This window comes from Grampus griseus (assembly GCF_964374135.1).
Source record: "Grampus griseus genome assembly, chromosome: 17".
Classification (NCBI taxonomy): domain Eukaryota; kingdom Metazoa; phylum Chordata; class Mammalia; order Artiodactyla; family Delphinidae; genus Grampus; species Grampus griseus.
In genome coordinates, this window is record NC_139011.1 from 76811557 (window position 1) to 76830586 (window position 19030).

At 44.6% G+C, this 19030-nt stretch overlaps 1 protein-coding gene across 1 annotated transcript; it reads left to right on the forward strand.

The window, feature by feature from the left end:
• Nucleotides 1–1322: 1322 nt before the first annotated feature.
• RPS20 (ribosomal protein S20) lies at nucleotides 1323–2454 on the forward strand. Its single transcript, XM_082674798.1, has 4 exons — nucleotides 1323–1480; nucleotides 1656–1755; nucleotides 2016–2089; nucleotides 2241–2454. Exons 1-4 carry the CDS (start codon nucleotides 1478–1480, stop codon nucleotides 2421–2423), a joined length of 360 nt encoding a protein of 119 aa, XP_082530924.1. The 5' UTR covers nucleotides 1323–1477; the 3' UTR covers nucleotides 2424–2454.
• The last annotated feature ends 16576 nt before the right edge of the window (nucleotides 2455–19030 follow it).

Consider the following 19030-nt stretch of genomic DNA (forward strand, 5'->3'; position numbering starts at 1 on the left):
GCGGGCCTTTCACTGCTGCGGCCTCTCCCGTTGCGGAGCACAGGCTCCGGACGCGCAGGCTCAGCGGCCATGGCTCACGGGCCCAGCCGCTCCGCGGTATATGGGATCTTCCCGGACCAGGGCACGAACCCGTGTCCCCTGCATTGGCAGACAGACTCTCAACCACTGCGCCACCAGGGAAGCCCTAAATTATTTGTTAAATGGAAGCAAAATCTAGTAGATATTCTTTGGGAGCCGAAGAAAGCCAGGTATTAGCTGTGCCTGATCATCTCCAAATAAGTAAGTCAACGGTATTATTTGATGTACGTTTTAAGTATAATTCCTCTCCAAGGAACAGAAGTGAAAGGCTCAAGAAAGGCCCCTAATTGGAGGGGTCAGATCTGTGGCGCTGAACAAATAACTCTTCTGCCCTCAGGTTCACCTGTAAAACCATACGACGTTATTTACTCTTGCTTCTGCCCCGTATCAAAGCCCAACTCACCTATTTCGTCCTACGTAACCACTCCGTCATCTTTAAGGATATGTGTCCTCATCTCTCCTGGCCACCCAGGTCAGCTGCCCGCTCTCGGTCTGTCCACTGTACTTTGTCCTAGTATTAAGGAGTATTAGGGAGGTCCTCAAGGGTCTCATCCAACATCACTTTATCCGGAGATAACACGCTTTCGAATTAGGTGGAGAGCCGGGGTCTCCAGGCGGGGCCTGGGTTGCACGACACACCCCGGGGCAGGCGCGGCAGCCCGGCGTGTTCGCCCTCGCGTCCCGGGAGGGGGAAGAACCACGCTCAGGTGCTTTTCAGAAACAGACCGCACATGCTTCTGCCGGTCTGGGAAGCCAGAAGATGAACTACCGCGAAGGAATGTTCCAGGTTATGAAAAATAACTGCTAATTTAAAGAATAAAAACTGACCCAGGTTATCAGTCATTTCCCCTAATATCCACGTGAGTTAACTCAGAAGAGTTACCCGTTTGTTTACAGCACGAGTGATTCGGTTTGTACGGGAAGAAGCTTTGCAAGGTAGACTCCACAAGCACAGGAGTCGTTCTGACTCCTTAGAAGCCGGCGGTCGGCGAACCAGGACGGAGGAGTTTGTGGAGTTTTAAGCCAGGTCGCAGTCTCCCCATCATCCCCGCCAGGTGCCCTGAGGACCGCGGCTGCGCCTCACCCGACGGCGCTCTGACTCCGCCGGGCCAACAGGGAGCGCGCGCGGCCGCACCTGGCCGCCCCTCTGCTCGCGCCTCCGCCTTAGAGCCCGCCAGGCGATTCCTCTTCCGGGGCAGCGCGGAGGGGCGTGCGGGACCCGGATGCAGACGCGAGCGCGGCTATATAAGGGCCCGGCAGGCCGCACGCGTGCCTCTTGGAGGAAGACGCGGTAGCAGCTGTCGGGGAGTTTCGGGCTTCTCTCTCCGGCCCCCGCTCCTGACTCACCGCTGTTCGCTCTCGCGGAGGAACAAGTCGGTCAGGAAGCCGCACCGCAGCCATGGTGAGTCGAGGGCGTCCCGGTCGGATCTCGGGGGGTGGGTGTGGGGGGTGCCGGGCTGGCGGGAGGAGACGGGACTCGCTTGTCCGGGGAAGGGGGCTGGTGAGCGCGCTCGTACCCGGGAGGTGATAGGCTGCCTCCAAGGTGCTTCTTTATCTTCTCACCTGTGGGGCAACAGGCTTTTAAAGACACCGGAAAGACTCCCGTGGAGCCCGAGGTGGCGATCCACCGGATTCGGATCACTCTCACCAGCCGCAACGTGAAGTCGCTGGAGAAGGGTCAGTGCGGTGGCTCCGGGGGCGGGGGACGGGCTCTGGCGGGAGCAGCGGCGAGCTGGGCTTGTGAGGCTCGAGGAGGCCGAGCAAGGACGGCCCCTCGGCGTGGACCGCGCCCTCCCCCCGCCGCTGGCGATGAGGAGATGCTTACTGGGTTGAGTTGCGGTGATAGTCGCGTACGCTATTCTGAGCCGGCGGCCTTGGAGGCCGGTAAGGCCGCCCCTGTCGTGAGCGAGGGCCCAGACGCTTTTCCCCGCTTGTAGTGTGTGCCGACCTGATCAGAGGCGCGAAGGAGAAGAACCTCAAGGTGAAGGGGCCGGTGCGGATGCCCACCAAGGTGAGAGCCTTGGCGCTCCGGGGCGCGGGGGGCCGCCGGGCGGCTTCGGGCCTAGCGCGCAGCCCTGCTGTTCGGAGCGCCCCGCCGGGGGGTTGCGGAGCGCGGCGCTCCCGCAGCCTGGGTGCCTGGTGTCCTCTGTCTTCTGCTGCAGACCCTGAGAATAACGACGAGGAAAACCCCCTGCGGGGAAGGTTCTAAGACTTGGGACCGTTTCCAGATGAGGATCCACAAGCGCCTCATTGACCTGCACAGCCCTTCCGAGATCGTCAAGCAGATCACTTCCATCAGCATCGAGCCCGGGGTCGAGGTGGAAGTCACCATTGCAGATGCTTGAGCCAGCGGCTCTAATAAATTGATAATCGGCCGTTAAGCTTCGTGGGCTCTCATTCCTGACCCTGACGGGCCTTAGGGAGGGAGTCGTACTCCGGAATTCATTGCACCTTGTAGCAGGGTGACGAGAAGTAGGTGGGTAGCCTGGGTTCCGCTCTTCCTCGTTGCATCTTGCAGGGCCCACTGAGTCAGTTTGCACGTGACGTTTGAACGCTGAACTGCATTAGCTACAGAACGTGTGAGACCTTGCGTTGGAGGTGAGTACGCACAGCTCTGGCCGCCTGTGGGAGCCCTTCCCAGGAACACGTGTCTGCGTTCTACTCTGGGAGACCTGACTTGATAGATACGGGGTACTGTCAAAAGTTTCTGGGGCGATTCTCGCGTGTACAGCCATGGTTAAGAGCCTGACGCACTGGAGGACAAGTAGCTCGGGGAAGGTAACACCTTAGGTTTCCAGCCCCGGCTCTGCCCGGTGGTCATGGCTCCTTTTAAACTTGGCAGATTTCGAAATGTTTTTGAAACTTTGTTAATTTTATAGACGCCGGTGCCTTGATATTTTAGATTAGAATAGAAACGATCCCAGTGCTTAGATTAATGTTAGGTTACATCTGTAGACGAGCTTTACATAATCTTCCTGGAATTATTTTTCACTGAATGTATGTAGGTCGTCCAGTAGGAGGCTACATTAACGTGTAGTTTGCACATAGACATTAGCTTCATAAATTTACGTCAGCCTGAGGCCCGAAAAGCACATCGCATAGGTCACGTTCCGTTTATTCAGGCCCCCGTTGGCACAGTAGCAGATGACACTGCTTAACTCTGCTTAACTACCGGGCTCTGCTTACGTGTTACATCTTCTTGAATGTCCCCATTGTGTAGATATAGGAACTGGTTTTGAGGTTAAACTTGCCTGGCGTCCTAGGCTTAATAGCATAGCTGAGATTTCAGTGGGCCCATGGGTTGAGAATCCATCTTGATGTCCCATTAAAAGTATTAAATTTTTGCTATTAGTTTATAATCCGATGGATTTGCTAAATACGTGTTTTTCTGTTAGAGAAAATTTCAAGAAGTATCTCTGACAAGTATATAAGCATTTTACAAATGATAAAATTCTCCTCAGAAAATGTCCTCCCATTTGCTACTCTTAGTAGAATCACAGTAATGAGATTCCCGCCTTTCCTCTGGGCTGGGGTCTAGTCCACTTCGGACTGCCTTGTCCACTGGCTTCAGTTACCATCTGTGCAGTGTTCAGATTTCTGTATACATCCGGCTGTGTGCCACGCACCAGCACCTCAGCGCCCACAGACCCTCCTGTTCTGTCTTCTCTCCCAGTGCCTGGCCACCACGCGCCACACAGCTGCTCAGAATGGCTCTTCTCATCCCTTAACCCTCCCCCTGCTGTTCTTTCCAACGTCCAGGTCCTTTTGATTCTAATTTTTTCTCTTAGCAGGTCTGCACAAAATATGGGATTTTGAAAAGGGATTTTCAGTGGCGCAGAACCTGGGAAGAACTATGCTAAGGTTAACCATTTGTAACAGCATTAAGCCAGATCATCAACTTTTATTAAACTAATTAGCTTGGGGAAACAGGAAGAATTGAAGTTTCATTGTAACTGTTCTATAGACATTGGGCTGTAAAGACTTCAGTAAGAGTTAGACAGGAGTCTGGTTCGGTTCCTGAGGCCAGCGGCGATCCATTCTCCTTTCCTAGAGAAGCTGGTGTTCTCAGTTTAACTCTAGAAGTTGGGAAGAAAATAATCAGCCTGGCAGCGAAACTACTAACTTGTCCTCTAGCCCAATTTTCAGGATTCTTTGCACTAGAAGTGCAAAGAGAGCTGTTATGGTAGTGGTTAAGATCATTTTAACATTCAAGTACCTGGTAATGTGTGGCCCCAGATGGAAATTCCAGCAAGCTTGTTTCAGTACTCTTAAGTGTATTGCAACTCAGAAGTCTTTGGAATATGTGATCAGTATCCTGAGAACTGGTTGTAAAAAGATCTCAGTTCTGTGAAAACTAAGCTACTTACGGCTAAAGAGTAGATTATTGTGCAAAATGTGCCATCATTAAGTCAGAAGGTATTGAAAGAACAGCCTAAAGGCTTTCATACAGTTCTGGAGTTTAGCCGATGGCATGCCAAAGTGACTGATGCTTCACAAATTGTAATTTATCACACTCAAATAGTTGGAGTTGTATTTAAGCTGTAAGCAATACTTAGGGCCTTTAATACAGCTAAAATACGGCACTTAAGATTTGGGGAACTATTATCTTCAATCCCTTAAACACTCAAAATGCCTGCTTGGAAATAAAACCCCTACAGGGCCTTTGAGTGTTACTAGTAGCAAACCAAAGTAAAGGTAGTTTACATAGTGGCGACGATGCCAGTGATTCTGTGTCGTAGGCCAGCTTGTATGGGTTAGGGAGGGAGAGGAAGGTTGAAAATGGGAGGCCTCTGCGGTCCTTACCTCATTCCCTTTAGGGTCACAGAGTACTTCTCTTCTAGACATGGTGGCTACACGAAACGTGGCAGGAACATAAGGCTGTGCGTTGCTAGATCAGATTTTTTCACCTGACATCCCTAAGTATGTATGTTCAGGATCTGGGATGTCAAGTGAATGGGCAGGAGTGTAGAATTCTTGGCCATGCTGTCAAATCTGTTCCAAACGTAATTGCCTGGATATGTGGGCTTGATAAGGTACCTCTTGGAGCCTCAGTTATCATGTGCAAAATGAAGGTACTTGTATCTGTCTCGAGGGTGTGTTGGGTGTTCCTTTGTCTCTCTGGGAGACATTTTCCAAAAAAACGAAGACTGGTTTGCCAAGTGCATAGATTTCTCCCACGGGGACCTTGATTCCCCCAGGATATGTGGTACACTGCTGACAGTGGTATTGGTCATATTACTTACAAGGGCATTTTGAGAAGTGTACTTGAATCCCCAGGGGCCTGGCCTTTCTGACTGCATCCTTCTTCACCAAAAAAGTGACTAAGCTGGTCTAACTCTACCGGAGAACCTGGCAGCGCCCAAATTTCAGCCTTTTGAAAGTAAGGAGCTAAGTCAGTTCTTAACTTCCTTCATTCTCTGAACAGTATATTTCACTTTCTTAGCAAATTAAACTTGCAGAATGAAAGAACTTGATCCTTCTGTACATTCTGTCCTATAAAGTGCTTTTCTTTATATAGAACCCATCCCAAAAGGTATTGTTAATACTATATTCAGAACTTTTCACGTGAATATAGTGTATGTGATTTTTATCTATCTCCTCTTAGCTATATAAAATCTATATCTCCTTTTTAAGAATACAAATGAGAATACTGAACATTCTGTAAATTATTTTTGTCTTTATGTATCTGGGATGTGTTTCTATATCTGCACATACCTCATTTCTTTCAGTGAGTACTGCATTGTGTGAGTGCACCTTATTCATTTAACTGCACTCTTGATGGACTTAATAGACACTTCCTGCTTTTTTGCTATTAAAAGCACTTCAGTAAATACGTTTTTAATATTTGTTCACTTGTACAACTATGTAAGATACGTTCCTGGAAGTTGAATTTCTGAATTTTGATTGAATTGTAGATATTTATATATAGTGGCTGATATAAAAGAATTAGAAAGTCAGGTATTAAAGAACATTTACTGTGGGTGTGTATATGAATGTTTTTCTAGGTTAGATAAAAGAAACTTCAAGATACTATCAAATGGATGCCCTCAAATGACTGCCCATTTATATTCCTACCAGTAGTGGAAATGCAGTGATGTCCATCTGCTGGACAAAGACAATCTCATCATTTTAGCTTTGCCCTCTATTTGTTTACTTTCTCTTTCTGAGGCTCCTATTGATTGGATAACCCTTCTGGAGGTCCTGTGTGTCGCTTTCTTTCATATGCTCTTTTAGTCTTTTATTGTGTGGGACATTTCTTGGACTTTCTCACCTAGCACTTTCATTGATTTTTTTCATGTTGTCAATTTTTTAAAAAAAATTCCCTTATTCTGGAAAATTTCAAACGTATGCAGAAGTAGAGGGAATGGTATAATGAACCCAGTCAGCTTTAAGAATTGTCAGCTGATGCCAGTCTTATTTCATGTATAACTCCATCCTCTCCCCCAATCAACCCTCAAATTATTTTGAACTTAATCCCAGACATATTTTTGATGCACATTTATTTTTCAGTGTATTCACTTCGAAAACATAAGGACTCTTTTTTTTTTTTTTAACGGTTCAGTAGTGTTGAGTATATTCCCATTGCTGCAAAAGCTTTCCAGAACTTTCCACCTTGCAAAACTGGCATTTTATACCCAGTAAACAACTGCCCATTTTCCCCTCCCCCTAGCCCTGACAACCACCATTCTAATTTTTGTGTTTCCGACTTCATGTAAGTGGAATCCTGCAAAATGTCCTTTAGGTTCATCCCTGTGCCATGAGATTTTTTTCTTTTTTTAAGGCTAATAATTCCATTGCACACATATATATATATACACATACATACACCACATTTCTTTATCCATTTATCCCTCGATGGACATTTGGCTTGCTTCCACCTCTTGACTTGTGAATAATGCTGCAGTGAACACAGGAGTACTGATATCTCTTCAAGATCATTTCAGGTCTTGGATATATACCCAGGAGTGGGATTGCTGGATCATAAGGTATAATGTATTTTTTTATTTTTTGAGAAACCTTAATGTTTTCCTTAGTGGCTGTACCATTTTACATTCCCACGAAGGGTTCCAGTATCTCCACATCGTCATCAGCACTTATTTTCTGGTTTTTATTTTTGTTTGTTTTTTTTTGTTTTTGCAGTACACGGGCCTCTCACTGTTGTGGCCTCTCCTGCTGCGGAGCACAGGCTCCGGATGCGCAGGCTCAGCGGCCATGCCTCACGGGCCCAGCCGCTCCGCGGCATGTGGGATCCTCCCGGACCGGGGCACGAACCCGTGTCCCCCGCATCGGCAGGCGGACTCTCAACCACTGCGCCGCCAGGGCAGCCCTATCTGTGCTCCCTTTTAGCTCATCGACCACCCTTTACTATTTTGAATTATCTGGTAGTTCATGGATCTCTCCTTCTCTGGGGTTGGCTTCTGGAGACTTACTCCGATCAGGTGGTTGGGCTGTGTTTCCCTTTTCTTTGTATGCCATGTAATCTTTTATTGGGAATTGGGCATTTGGAAAAACAGCCACCTCTCCCAGTCTCTGGACTGGCCTCGTATGGGGGAAGTCATCTCAGCCAGAGATTTGGGGGACCTTTCAACCCTTTTCTGGCGATGCATCTTTTCTGGGCTTGTGTGTATGATTTCCTAGTTAGACTTGCCACTGTTTTCTTCTCAGGAGCCTGCAGTCTCTTACTCCCTCTGGTGTCTGTCTGTGGTACTGCATTCCCCACGGTATAACTTGGACAGAACATGACTGTTCTCAAGGGCCCCCCAACCTGGCATCCCTCCCATCAGTGTCCTGAGTCAGAGAGACAGAAACTAGTCTCTTAGGCAGCCCCTCAAAAAGCCAAAACTTTGGACTCATGTGTCACTCTTTTTTTTCCCTCCCAGGAGAGAAGCTGGGAGTTTTCTGGTCTTCTGTCCTCACTGGGGGAGTGGGAGGGACTAGGGCAGGCGAAATGCGAGGAATGTTCTTACATCCTGTGTGGCTCTTCTTGGCTTCGTGCTCACCTGGTGCTGCAGCCTCTTCCCTGGATTCTGGAGTTCTCACAAGGACACTGGTCTGTGTATCCCTGCTAGGTCGTTGTCTCTGATTGGGAATGAGGGTCTGGAGCTTCTATTCCTCTGTCTCGCTGACGTCACCCTAAGGACTCTTGCTGAAATATAATCAAATATCATTGTTACCACTAAAAATAGCAGTAATCTCAATATCCTTAAATATCCAGTAGTAGTCAAATTTCCTTGAATGGTTTTATTGCGTATTTATTTGAATAGGGATCTAACTGATTGATGTGTTTCTCAAATTTCTTTCAATCTAGTGGTTCCCCTTCCATCTAAGAAATCATTTAAATACACACAGGCCTCATTTTGCATGGGACCAGAGAAAATAAACACGCAAGCTGAAAACATGCAAAATGGTCCTAATAATCAATAGGAAAAAAATATGATTGTTCTGTGCCTATAAAATTTTACAAAATATTAAGTCTTTTGCTTTCAGTTATAACTGTAAAGGAAAATGTAAAATAGTAGAACTTATATTTAATATACTATCATCTGAAATATTAGTAATATTGAGAATTAAAGTATTCTGTGTCTTTGTTAAAAAAGAAAAAAGCAAAAAACAAAAACCCAAACTTAATCAATAGTAATTTGAACAGTGCTTGTCTTCTCATCACATAACTTACAAGCATTTTTTTCTATGCCTTGGTGAGTTGTCATATTTCTAACTTTGGTCATGAAATATTTCTGGATTCTTTTTAATGTGTAGCTTTTTAATGGTATCCCTCCTCTGGAACATCATCGTCCTTCTCATCACAACAGCTTTCCTTATTCATCTCAGTAAGTCTGTCTTCACTAAGTCCCTTTGGCTGCATCTCTGAGCCTCTCAGTGTTGCACTGTCAACACGCCCATGGCCCACTGTTTGTTCCATAACCCCATTTACATTTGATTCAAACGTCACTTCCATCGTTCTCACACTTTGTTCCTTTGCTGTGCTTTTGTCTTTGTTGGCCAGTTTCCTGTTCTAGCTCTCCATTTTTGTAAAATGTCACATGGGTTTATTGCTTGGAGACACAGCAGCAACACAACTACATGCTTTGTTGTCTTTGCTGCCTCTGTGAAGATTGAATAACACATGCTTGGTGACCAATCACTAGACTTTGAAAGAAATGACATTCTATGTGTGTGTGTTATTTACTCGGTGAATTGTGGACTGAAGAGCTAGCCACAGAGTTTATCCTCTGTGCAGTTATTCACAAATGATATACTGTAGTAGCTGTTAACAGGAGCTGTGTTCGTGGGGACGGGTGGTGTCTCCCTCAACGGTGATAAGCAAAGCTCGTGCTTGCCAGAACCTTGCAAAGCCAAGGCAGCCTGCACTTGTCTTAGAAGCATCTCTTATTTCTTGGGGTCAGTTATCTATTTACTTTGGCTTTTCCTTTTGAAACTATGGGGATCTTTGTTTTCTTTTATTCGTAATTAAGAATTATAATTAAGCTTTTCTTTCTGGTACTGGTCTGGATTTTCCCTCCTATGTAGATGGACCTGGTTCTCTGATATGCCTTTCTTCACCATTAGAAGGATTTCCATGGACTGGAATTCCCAGTAGGGTCCACCTATAGGGAGTCAACTGCTATACTGGGGACCCTCACAACAGACACCCCTTAAGTGAAGAGCAACAGTTGGTCACACTTGATACTTTATCTTTTCCCAGGCGTCACTCGACTTACAGATTCTTCCTCATCCAGGACACACCTCGTTAGCAAGAGAGGTGGAGTAACGTGGTGTGGGGTAGAGGCTCCTAAGCAAGGCTGTCTGTCCTCAAAAATTGCCTCTGCTCTTTTCTAGCTGAGGCTGTGAGTTATTTATACTTCTGTATCTTAACTTTTCTCATCAATAAAATAACAGTAGTAGAAAATGCCTCATGGAATTGTTTGAAAATGAAAATACGTAGGACAGTGGTTGGCACAGAGTAAGAGCTGTTTAAGTGTTTGAAAATGAATAGCTTTGAATTTCAAGAAATGAAATGGATCTGAAAATAGGCCCCTTTAATTTCTTGTCTCCACATCTGGAACAGTTCCCTGAATACAAGGAGGTTTAAGAAATTTTTTTTCCTGATTAAAAATCAACTAGGTTCCGTGGTGACTGCTTTTGCATTTAAGTAGGTGGTTAATAGGAAGTAAATGTATAAATTTGAAGGACTAAGTGTGTCCCTGACAGGCCACACAGGCATCGCAGTAGCAATTAAAATGAATTTATCGTACAGCCAGCGAAGAGAGGGAAGAGACACAGCAAAGGCAACTCGGTGACACGATTCCAAACATCTGTTTGCTTCTATTTTTGGTAATCATTGCATTCTCACAGTACTTCAGTCAGAGCTGGGGGAAAGCAAGAACACTACCTATTTAAAGCCCAACAAAAAGACCATAATAAAATATTCAGCAAAAGTTCTAACAAAGCTGTATTAAACAGAAAAAGAACCATGGACATTGTTGTCCTGTAAGCGCTTGTCAGGTGTTTCTAATCATATTATTCACTTATGATTGCGCATATTGTACATCATCAAGTCTCAAGTGTCTTCATTTCTAAAGGCATCAACACTGAGCAGGAGTCTTTTTCAAGGACAAATCCCATAAAACTTTCCTTTAAAGAAAATGAGGGAAAACCCACGAGAGCAAGAAGTAAATTGTCTTTTAAAACAGGAAGGAGAAAGAAACCAGCTACACTAAAATTAGGAAGCCTCACTGATCCCAATTCAGTCAGTTGTTGCCATGATGTCAGAAAATGATGTTGACAGATGCATGGTCCTTAAAGATGTTTTTATTTTTCCTTTGAAACAGTCTCAAACTTGTATAAAAGCTGCAAGAACAGTACAGAGAACATTTCATCAGCCATTTGGGTGACAATTATCAACATGACATCATCATCCAAATACTTGGGTGTGTATTTCCCCCACACACAACCGTAATACAGCCACCAAAATTAGGGCGCTCACCTTGATCTCATCCTCACGTCTCATTCAGGTTGTGCCAGGTGTCCTAATTTTGCTCTTTAGAGTACGGTATCCAGACCAGAATCAGGCATCTTGCAGAGTTAAAGGCCTCTTTAGTATCATTTAGCCCAGACCTGTTCCTCAGTCTCCCTTTGCCCTTCATGACCTTGGCACTTGTGCAGGCTACAGGCGTTGTAGTTTGGACGCCTGCCTTACCCTGCTCAGGCTGCAGCACCACTCAGGACTGCTTCCTGCAAGTGTGCCCCCCTCCTGCACTGAGACCTTCCCGCGCGGGCACGACATGCTGCAGCAGGCCACTGCTCCTGCTCCCTGGGTGGAGGGTCGCACTCATGGCTGAGTTGCTCAGGGAGAGGGATAAAGGGGAAAGAATAGAAGGAAGAGCCTTAAATAGTCTAGAGAAATTGGTATTTGTCTAAACGTGAATTGTAGCAGACAACTTCGAACCCAGTTCATGAAGGCATTCCAAGCAGAATCACAGATTTTAAATACCTTTCCGTTTATGTCAGGAATATTTTGAAGGGTTAAAAAGTGGTCATATTTGATTATTCACTCGGTCTTAAACATTTTATGTGTGTACCCCAAAATGATATTCAATCTCTTTTGCCCAAACTGAAAAATGAAATGCGTAAATTGTATAAAACATTTAAAGTAGTTATAGGTTATTATGAAATTTGGGTTTATATTCTGTAGTGATGTATTCAGGGTTCTCCAGAGAAATAGAACCAATTATATATATATACATATAATATGAAATTTATTGAAATGTATGAAATGCATGATAAATTGTCTGGTGTGATGTGGAGGTTGCCGTGTCCCAAGGTGTGCAGGGTGAGTTGGGGAGCATGAGACCGGGGGGGCTGATGGTGTAGCTCCAGTCTGAGCCCAAAGGCCTGAGAACAGGGGAGGCAACGGTAGAGGTTTCTGAAGACCAACAGGCTGGAGACCCAGGAAGAGCCAATGTTTCTGTTCACGTCTGAAGGCAGGAAAAATCCATGTCGCAGCCCAGAGGCGGTCAGGCAGGCTAAGAGTCCTGCTGCCAGGAGGGTCAGCCTTTGTGTTCTACGCAGGCCTTCAGCTGCCTGGATGAAGCCCACCCACGTTACGGAGTGCAATCTGCTTTAGTGTCTACAGATTTAACTATTAACCTCATCCAAAAACAACTTCACAGAGACCCCCAGAATAATGTTTGGCCAAGCACCTGGGCACCTCATGGCCTAGTCAAGTTGACACATAAAATTACCATCACAGATGGCAAACTGCGTGTTCCCACAGGGAGTCCTCCTGTGACCCCTGTAACTACTAGTGCATGCCACCGTCACTTTGTTGTTTTTTACACCTGTAACAAAATTTAGCATCTTAACTTTTTAAGTCTGTGGTTCAGGATGTTAAATATATTCACATTGCAATGAGGCAGATCTCCAGAACTTCATCTCGCAAAACTGAAACACGATACCCATTAAACAACAGCTTCCTTTCCCACACCCCTTCCTCAGTCCCAAGGCCACCACTCTGTTTCTCAGGGTCTGACTATGTTAGTTGCCTCACATAAGGGAAATCGGACAGTATTTGTCCTTTTGTGACTGGATTATTTCACTTAACACCCTCCAGGTTCATCCATGTTGTAGCATGTGACAGGATTTTCTTGCTATTTAAGGTTGAATAATACTCCATTGTACCTATACCACATCTTTATCTGTTCATCGATTAGTGAGCATTTAGGTTGTTTCCACCTCTTAGCTATTGTGAATATACTGCTGTGAACATGGGTGTGCAAATATCTCCCAAGACCCTGCTTTCAATTCTCTGGGATAAGTATCCAGAGGTGGCGTTGCTGGACCACGTGGTCTAGCATCACTTTTACCTTGGCTATTGCAGTGGCCTCCTTGCTGCTCTGTCTCCCTGCTTTCACTCTTGTCCCCACCCCCAGGTTCATTGTTTTTTTCATGAGTGTTAGTTATTTTTTAAATATTTAAAACAGATCATGGCAATTTTCTGTTTCAACTTCTCTAATAGAGACTTCCAGTTTCTGCTTGGGAGGTACAGGACTAGAAAGAGTCACTCCCGCCCTTACAACAATAAGTAAAGCTAAACCTCAAGTTCATGACTTTTCTCAAATTCATCAGGGAGCTGAAGTCTTAAGGCAACCAACTAACCAAATCTGAGGAGAGACTGGTGTCTTCTGGCAGAAACAAGATGCAAGCACTTGCTTACCTGGGGCAGTTACAGCTGCCACGAAGAATCGCACACTTTCGTCTTATAATTTCTTATTAATTTGAGTGCGCCGGGTCTTAGTTGCGGCACACAGGATCTTTGTTGCAGCATGTGGGATCATTTAGTTGCGGCATGCGGACTTAGTTGCGGCATGCGTGCGGCATGTAGTTCCTTGACCAGAGATCGAACCCAGGACCCCTGCAGTGGGAGCACGGAGTCTTACCCACTGGACCACCAGGGAAGTCCCCTTTCATCCTTTATAATTTCTGTGTTTCAGAAATACCTCAATTAGAGAATGTTGCATTCAGAAAAATAATTTTACAGATGAAGTTTAATCCTTTAATTTCCAGAGCTTTTCTTTTATTCATTCTTGGTGGAATTCTTCTAAAATGTGCTATACTTTCCCCTGCTTTATTAAATAGAATATATCAATTGTTTAGGCGGACCACTCTGTACCTCAGGTGCTAGGAGACCATCTGTCCTCAAGGGCCACTGCGCCACGAGGGGCTCTTGAATTCACTTAGAGATGCTGCTCTAGCTGTTCTTCTCTTCTTTCAGGAAAGCTCCTCAAGGCTGTCTTTCCAGTGGCACAATGCCTACTGGAAAAGCTACTCTTTGGAAAGAATAAAGCCAAAGTTTAATTACCCTAGCTCTCAGATGGAAGGTACCAGTAGGCTGAGTAGGAATGGACTGGAACCCATCTAGGTCTCTGGTCGGTCTTGTACCCATATGATTGTATCACCTGCCCTTCCAAGGCTTTGAGAGCGTATATGAGGTGCTATGCACCCACTGTACTCCAGAGAATGTGCCCGCCCATCTAGGTCTGGTTATAAGGCTTTCCTGGCATTCTGCATGATACTGTACTATGAGCTCTTATTTGACAGAGAGCTCTTTGCTTAGGAGCTTTGGATCTCTAGACATCTGTGGATGGACTCCAGTGAATTCAGTTTGAAATTATAGACAGAATTTTGCATGTGCTTATGCCTGACCTTTCTGGAAAGAAGATCCAACAGTTTCATCAGATTCTCAGAAGGAATGAGATGGGCTGAGATGTTACCCCTCTTACTCCTAAGAAAAAGAAGTGATGAAGTGAGGTAATTAGTCTTCTGGACAGGCTCGGTCTGAGATGAGCATCTGGTATAAACAAACCAATAGAATAAATTGCCACGGTTGCCTCTATAGAATGAGCCCCTGAGGCACCCAAGTATGTACATCACACTCAAGCTACAGTGCTCTCTGTGCCAGGCCCTGCCCCTGGCTTTCCTTCACTTATATATCATAGACATCATTCTATTTTTGCTTATAGAACTATTCTAATATTTTAAAAATAACCACATAAGATTCCATTGTATGGCTATACCACAATTTATTTATCTGGCACCCCACTGATAGATATTTAGATTTCTTATTCCAGTTATTCTGGGTCATAAGCAATGCTGCCCTGCATATCTTTGTACATATAATTTTGCATAACATATAGCTGTGCCTTTTTGCTCATTCTCTTCCAGTGCAGGATATTATGATTATCTTTTTTTTAAAAAAAATAAAATTTATTTATTTTTGGCTGAGTTGGGTCTTTGTTGCTGTGCGTGGGCTTCTCATTGCGGTGGCTTCTCTTGTTGCGGAGCATGGGCTCTAGGCACGCAGGCTTCAGTAGCTGTGGCTCGAGGGCTCAGTAGTTGTGGCGCACGGGCTTAGTTGCTCCGTGACATGTGGGATCTTCCCAGACAAGGGCTTGAACCCACGTCCCCTGCATTGGCAGGCTGATTCTTAACCGCTGCGCCACCAGGGAAGCCCCTATGATTATCTTTTGAACATTTTCCTGAATGATAAGTGAAGGCTGTGTCTTTTACTTTTGCTATTTATTTATTCTCTTAAAGATTTTCATATATTTATGGATTATCTGTACTTGTTTCTCCATGAAATGTATGTTAACATTTGCCGCAATAAATGCAGTCTCTATAGTGTTAAGTGTTATAAGTGCAAAGCCCAGAGTGTGAGGGGAATGGCCCCCATTCACCAATGGATGTGTCATTCGATCCTGCTCTAGAACAAATCATCCATGTCTCCGCTTTCTCTTTTCGATTATTTTTTGCAGGATCTGTTAAGGACAGCTGGAAATCTGATAGAAAAGTTAACCGCCAAAAGAGTAACAATGCACTGATGCACTAAGTAAAGATTTATTAATATCCAAAGTGATATTACAGGATATAATAGGAACGGAGCAGATTAGGAGGTAAACAATTCCGTAACATGACCCCAACTGGAGCTGACTGTGAACCTTCTTAAGGAAATGCTCATAGCAATCGTCATATTACTGGTTTTTTAAAGGTAATGCCTTGTTGTAACCATAGATCTCATTGTATCTATAGAAAAATAATTTTATGTCCTATAATGAAAACTTATAAAACTTCAAAAGGGTTGTGATTTTTAAATGCAAACTTTGAAGTTTTATTCCTCGAGTAATCTCCCTGCAGGTTTTTGGAAGTTGGTCTGTTTCTTTTAATGCAGACTTGCTTCTTTAAGAGTATGTTAAGACTTTGGTTCCCCACGAGGAAGAGGGCTGAGCTCTGTGCCGACGGCGATGCTTGGTAAATCCTATGCTTTTCTGTAAATTTCAATGTGGCTGTGATAAAATCGTGGTTTCAGTTCAGTAAGTGTTTGTTTTATGACCTGCACGGCTCAAAGCTAGATGTTTCACCTAATCAGATTTTAGAGTTTGCCAGGAGCCTGTTAGCATGTGAAATAAACGTCAGAATAAATTAGATTGTAGATAGGGGCAGCAGGTAGGGGAGTGGGGGAAGTGCCAAGGAGGAGGAAGAAAATAGGTGAAGGAATGTTTCAGGCAGAAGGACCAGCTCACAGCTGAGAAAGAGCACACGGCGTGGTGAAGGGACCGAGAGAAGTTAGGTGTGGATGAAATATCTAGTCTGGGGTTCATGTGAGGAGAGAGGTAAGGCTGGCGAGGGAAGAAAAGTCAGGTCACGCAGGGGCTTTACTCTGTGCTAAGGGATGTAGAGTTCATTTTCCAGCAAAGGGTAGAACGTTGGAGGGTTTGGTCAGAGGCGTAAGGTGATGAAATACACTGTTAAGAATGAGAGGGAGAGAGAAGCCTGAAGGCTGGCAGACCATTTCAGGTGTCCAGCCAAGGCATGAATGCAGCTTGAACTAAAGTAGAGGGACTGGGACTGGAGAAAGTTCTATTACTATGAGAATTTTCGGAAGGAAGACTCTCCTGTAGTTGTGAACAGGTTGCCTAGGAGGAAGGGTAAATCAAGAGTGAAGCAGTGTCCTGAGCATTGAATAGCTGACAGAGTGCTTACAGAGAACACTGAAGGAGGTTTGCAGGGCTGGATCTGACATGCTGAAGTGGCCATGTGACATCCATGTGCAGATACTTGGTAGATAGCTGGGATCTAAAGATTAGGAGAGGGGTCTGAGATGGAGAGGCAGACGTGGGAACTTCAGCACGAAGACGGTAGTTGCAACTATAGAGATAGATGAGATGGTCCAGGGAGCATGAGTCAAGTGAGACAAGATGGGCTGGAGGGAGCCCTGGAGAAGACAAGTCCTGAGAGGAGGGGAACCCATAAGCATGGTCAGGAAAACTAAAGGACCATAATGAGGGAAGCCAAAAAAAATTATTTCAGGAATGAGGGAGGTGTCAACTGGACCAAATAAGACACAAACCAAATAAGATGAGTCCATTAGATTTAGCAAAAATATATAAACGATAGCTTCACAGACGTATGGGGATGTGAGGTAGATTATAGAAGGTTGCAGAGGGAGAGGAGTGTGAGAGAACGGAGACAGTGAGCACAGACAAATCTGGAAAGTTTGGCTCTAAAGGAGATAAAACAGAGAAAGAGCAAGAGGACAGCAGTGGTGGTTGAGAGTGGACTGTTGTGTGTTTTCAGAAGAACTTAAGGTATGTTTAAAGGCTGCTGGGAAGGAGGCAGTAGAGAGGCAAGACCTGAACACATGGGATGAGAGATGCTGGATGACATCGTGGGAGGAGGAGATGATGGATGACATCATCACGGGAGGAGGAGGTGATGGATGACATCATCGTGGGAGGAGGAGATGGTGACATCATGGGGGAGGAGATGATGGGTGACATCATCATGGGAGGAGGAGATAATGGAATGATGGTCCTGAGAAGGTGGGTGGGAGGGAATTCAGAGACAGAGGGATTCGAAGAAGAGGGGGGACACCTTACCCCTTTTCTATTGTAAGTAGAAGGAAAGAGGTAAGGACGTGGTCTATTGGCAGGTAAGTTCAGTTGTTTAGTCCTGAAGTTCAGTAATTTCTCAAACGTTAATTCCTAGTGTCTCTGTGACTTGGAGAAAGAATCATGAACACATGAGTAAGGAGGGAACTGGTGGGATCCAAGACTGGAAGGGAAGAGAAAGTGAAAAAGCTTGAGGGAGACTAGGAGAGAGAGAGCTGACCAGAAAACAAAGGATTACTAGGGTAGTAGGACCTTGACTTTATAATGGCACCAATCTGAGCCATTTTATTACTTTTTCTCTAGGTGCCCTTGGTGATCAAGATTTAAAAACGGGAATGCAAATGGTTATGTTGATTCAGGATTGGGGTTTGTCAGGTCATGACAGTGGTGGAAGACATGACAAGGGAGTGGAGAATAATATCAAGAATATCACCAATAGAAAAAAACCCTGATAACCCAATTTGAAAATAAGCAACTTGAGTAGGCATTTTTTCCCCAATGAAAACATATAAATGGTTAACAGGCATATGAAAAGTTGCTCAATATCACTAATCATCTGGGAAATGTGATTCAAAACCACAGTGAGATACCACCTCACACCTGTTAGGATGGCCATCATCAAAAAACCAAAAGACAGCAAGTGTGGGTGAGGGTGTGGAGAGAAGGCCACCCTTGTGCACTGTTGGTGGGGATGTAAATTGGTGCAGCCGCTACGGGAAACAGCATGGAGATTCCTCAAAAAATTAAAAATGGAACTACTGTAGATCCAGCAATTTCACTTCTGGGTGTTTATTCAAAGGAAAAAAAAACACTAACTTGAAAAGATGTCTGCACCCCTATGTTCATTGCAGCACTGTTTACACTAGCCAAGATATAGAAGCAACCTAAGTGTCCATCAGTGGATGTGTGGATAAAGAAGACATTATATATATTATACATTATATATATACACACACACAGTATATTGATAGTATTATACACACACACACACACACACACACACACACACACACACAGGCACAATGGAAATTATTCAGTCAAAGAAAAAGAAGGGAATCCTGCCATTTGCAACAACGTGGATGGACCTTGAGGGCACTACACTAAGTGAAATAAGTCAGACAGAGAAACAAAAACGCTGATCTCACTTGTATGTAGAATCTACAAACAAAAACAAAAACTGAATTCATAGACACAGAGAACAGATTGGTAGCTGCCAGAAGGTGGGGGTGGGGTTGGAGTGGACAAAATAGATGAAGGGAAGCAAAAGGTACAAACTTGCAGTCATGAAATAAGTAAGTCAGGGAGATGTAATGGATAGCATGGCAACTATAGTTCATATACTATATTTTATATTTAGAAGTTGCAAAGAGAGAAGATCTTAAAGTTCTCATCACAAGAAAAAATATTGGTAACTGTGAGGTGATGGATGTTAACTAGACTTACTGTGGTGATCATTTCACAATAGATACAAACATCGAATCATGATGTTTTATATCTGAAACTAATAT

Bases quoted from the DNA above. Each gene is read 5' to 3' on its own strand.
- RPS20 (XM_082674798.1), top strand. The intron at 1,756-2,015 runs GTCAGTGCGGTG...CCCCGCTTGTAG, and splicing joins CGTGAAGTCGCTGGAGAAGG to TGTGTGCCGACCTGATCAGA. The intron at 2,090-2,240 runs GTGAGAGCCTTG...CTTCTGCTGCAG, and splicing joins CGGTGCGGATGCCCACCAAG to ACCCTGAGAATAACGACGAG.